General features: G+C 36.3%; 1 protein-coding gene across 1 annotated transcript; it reads right to left on the bottom strand.

Moving 5' to 3' along the window:
* Positions 1-412: 412 nt before the first annotated feature.
* On the bottom strand, positions 413-2,364 carry LOC106471341 (BTB/POZ domain-containing protein 2-like). Its single transcript, XM_013931940.2, has 2 exons — positions 1,854-2,364; positions 413-1,377 (listed from the first exon to the last, which is right to left on the bottom strand). The coding sequence occupies exons 1-2, from the start codon at positions 2,141-2,143 to the stop codon at positions 582-584; spliced, it is 1,086 nt and encodes a 361-aa protein (XP_013787394.1). The 5' UTR covers positions 2,144-2,364; the 3' UTR covers positions 413-581.
* Between the last annotated feature and the right edge of the window lie 233 nt (positions 2,365-2,597).

Genomic DNA, 2,597 nt, shown 5'->3' with positions numbered 1-2,597 from the left:
CTCAACGAATGTCTTAATGAAACAAAGTATTGAAGCTGGTTGGTCAGTCACTCGTCCATCGAACATACAAGGTTGAGTAGTTGGGTCTCAACGCTGTCTGTGAACATATTATACTTATTTTCATAGAGTAATGTTAAATCTAGCTGCTCAAACTTTCCATGACATTTTAAACGATAGAAAATTATAAAACCGTTTTGTGATATATAAGAATGATGCATTTTTAAAACTGTTATAATTGGATATGTAATTAACAAAAGTGAGTCAATTAACACTAGATAATGGTATCCATGTTGTGTTACATTGACAAAAACTTCCATTTTTAATTGCCTTTCTTTCACATTGTGTAATTAAAAATGTTATATATAAACGCTTTACTTTTATGTCCATTAATTGGGATAACATGCAATCTTCCTTATGGTATGTCTTATGATTTTTATTAAATCATCAAAATGGTACAATAAGAGATATGAGCGACAATATTATTTTGTTTTTTTAAGTGAACTTTCAGTGGAACCAAGTTTTTGAACTGATATGAGGAAACGTGTCTTTAAAAGAAAATTACCTATTATAGTTTTAAGTTATTAGTCCAATAACCGAAATACATAAACAAGGGCATCAGTAAGTCCCTGGACCAGCTTTTTAATTGTTTTCTTTTTTCTTCGCGAATAAGATCGTAGAGACGCTTCTGAATTAGTTACAACAGCAAGATGGCAAGGGTGAGTTGTGTTGACAGAAACAAAAGGGCCCTTCCGCGTAGTTCTTAATTGTCTTCCATTTAGTTGATCCGGAAGAGGACAAGAGAAATCCCCCTTAAGGCGTGCCATCAAACCATTTTTTTCCTCATCACTAAGGACTCCAGAAATGGCTGGTCCCAAACTAAAGTCGTCCAAACTCATCACCAAATACCGAACGCTATATAAGAGCTTACCTAATATGACACGTTTGTTAATCGAAGTTACTTCCATTTTCCTACGTTTACATTCTTGACAAGCCCAACGGATCAAAGCGTTAAAAACCATGACCTCAGACTGAACACTGATCGTGTCACGAGCAACGATGTCTTTCACGATATATTCTTCCAGATTCTCGAAATCGTTTTCCTGCAACAAGTATTGAGTGTGTGTGTCAACAATATGGAAACAGATGGTTAAGAGTTCGTTTTGTTGGTTTTGCTCTTTCTCATGACTGCTACTAGCAAAAAGATCTTTTGTGCAGCTCAGGACCTTAAGAACGTTTTCCTTCACCACGTGGTCTTGAAGGTAACGGAAGCAGATGGCGGACAGTTCATGTAGCAAGTATTTTTTGGACGCGGATAATAGCTGCATCGTGGTCTCAGTCGAATTGAGACACACCTCCTCTGCTCCACGATAAATGTATCTGTAACAAAATGTTAAGGGTATGGTCAGAAAGAGTACTTTCAAATATGCAAGAATTTCTAAACAGCACCCAACTCGAAACAAATGATAAATTGTATTATATGCCACTCTGCCTATTAAAGTAACTAACACGTATAATTCGACTAGAAAGTCTCTCAGTAATAATTTTTCTCTGGCCATTTTGAGCATGTGCAAACAACATATAATTTCCAATACATAATAATAATATCGTCTGAACGTGTCCCTCCCCCCATCACATTCCTCGTTTTCCTTAGCACGTGTAATTTATTTTTCCTGTGACCATGAAATTGCTCTGTCTTTATAAAAGTATAACTTTTTACTACAGCTTCAAATTTCTTGTGCTGCGTTGTAACGATCTGTTCATTAATTATTGAGAGGTTACTAAGTAAAAAAGTGTCACTTGTTAAACACGCCCTCTTTCTGTCAGTTTATTAACTTAGCGCTAGAGTAACTTACTTGAGAATGGTGTCGAAGATGTGTGGTTGAATGTGTTTAATCTCCACGTTAATAACAGAATCAATTCTTGTCTTCTTGCGTTCCAAAATGGAACGAAAAAAAGAAGAAGCACTTGACAATATGACACAGTGCGCAGAGAATCGCCAGCACTTTTCTCCCTGTACCACCATAAAGATGACGTCACTTTGGTCCTCACCGTTGTACAGTATTTGGCCAATAGTAGGAGCAGAGGGTAATGGAGAGCCGCCGTCATCTGGAAACGTTGGAGTATATCCCTTCATATCCGTCATCCTTTTAAGGATTTTGAAAGACACCTAAAGCGTGACATGAAGTCCGGAAGAGTTGACCGAGTTGGAGAGCCCGTTTACAAAAAAAAAAAAAAATGTCATCCCAGTTGCACAATATTCCTCCTGCAGAAAACTCTCTGTGAAGATGACCACTCTTGAAGATAAAATAAAGAATAATCAGTAGATATATTACGTTTGGAAGTATTCACAGCAATTCAAAATAAATCTTTTCCCACCCCAATACAAAACAATGCCCAATCAGCTCGAAAGATAAAAATATTTAGTTTTCACCTTGCAGGAATTTTTAAATGGTGGTATTTTTTTAAAACTAATTATTAACTTTAGAGATGTTCAGCAGTTTGGATCACAACAAAATCTCAGCTCTTCGAAAAGGTTACACTGCAAGATCCATATTAAAGTTTGTTTGTTTGTAATTAAGCACAAAGCTACACAATGG

Source organism: Limulus polyphemus, unplaced genomic scaffold (genome assembly GCF_000517525.1).
Source record: "Limulus polyphemus unplaced genomic scaffold, Limulus_polyphemus-2.1.2 Scaffold4556, whole genome shotgun sequence".
NCBI classification, from domain to species: Eukaryota; Metazoa; Arthropoda; class Merostomata; order Xiphosura; family Limulidae; genus Limulus; species Limulus polyphemus.
Note: the sequence above shows the minus strand (reverse complement) of the source record. Positions and strands in the feature narration are given on the sequence as shown.

Excerpts from the sequence above, each read along its gene's own strand:
- LOC106471341 (XM_013931940.2), bottom strand. The coding sequence starts at position 2,143 with ATGACGGATATGAAGGGATATACTCCAACGTTTCCAGATGACGGCGGC. Across the intron at positions 1,378-1,853 it reads ATCTTCGACACCATTCTCAA|ATACATTTATCGTGGAGCAG; the intron begins GTAAGTTACTCT and ends ATTTTGTTACAG.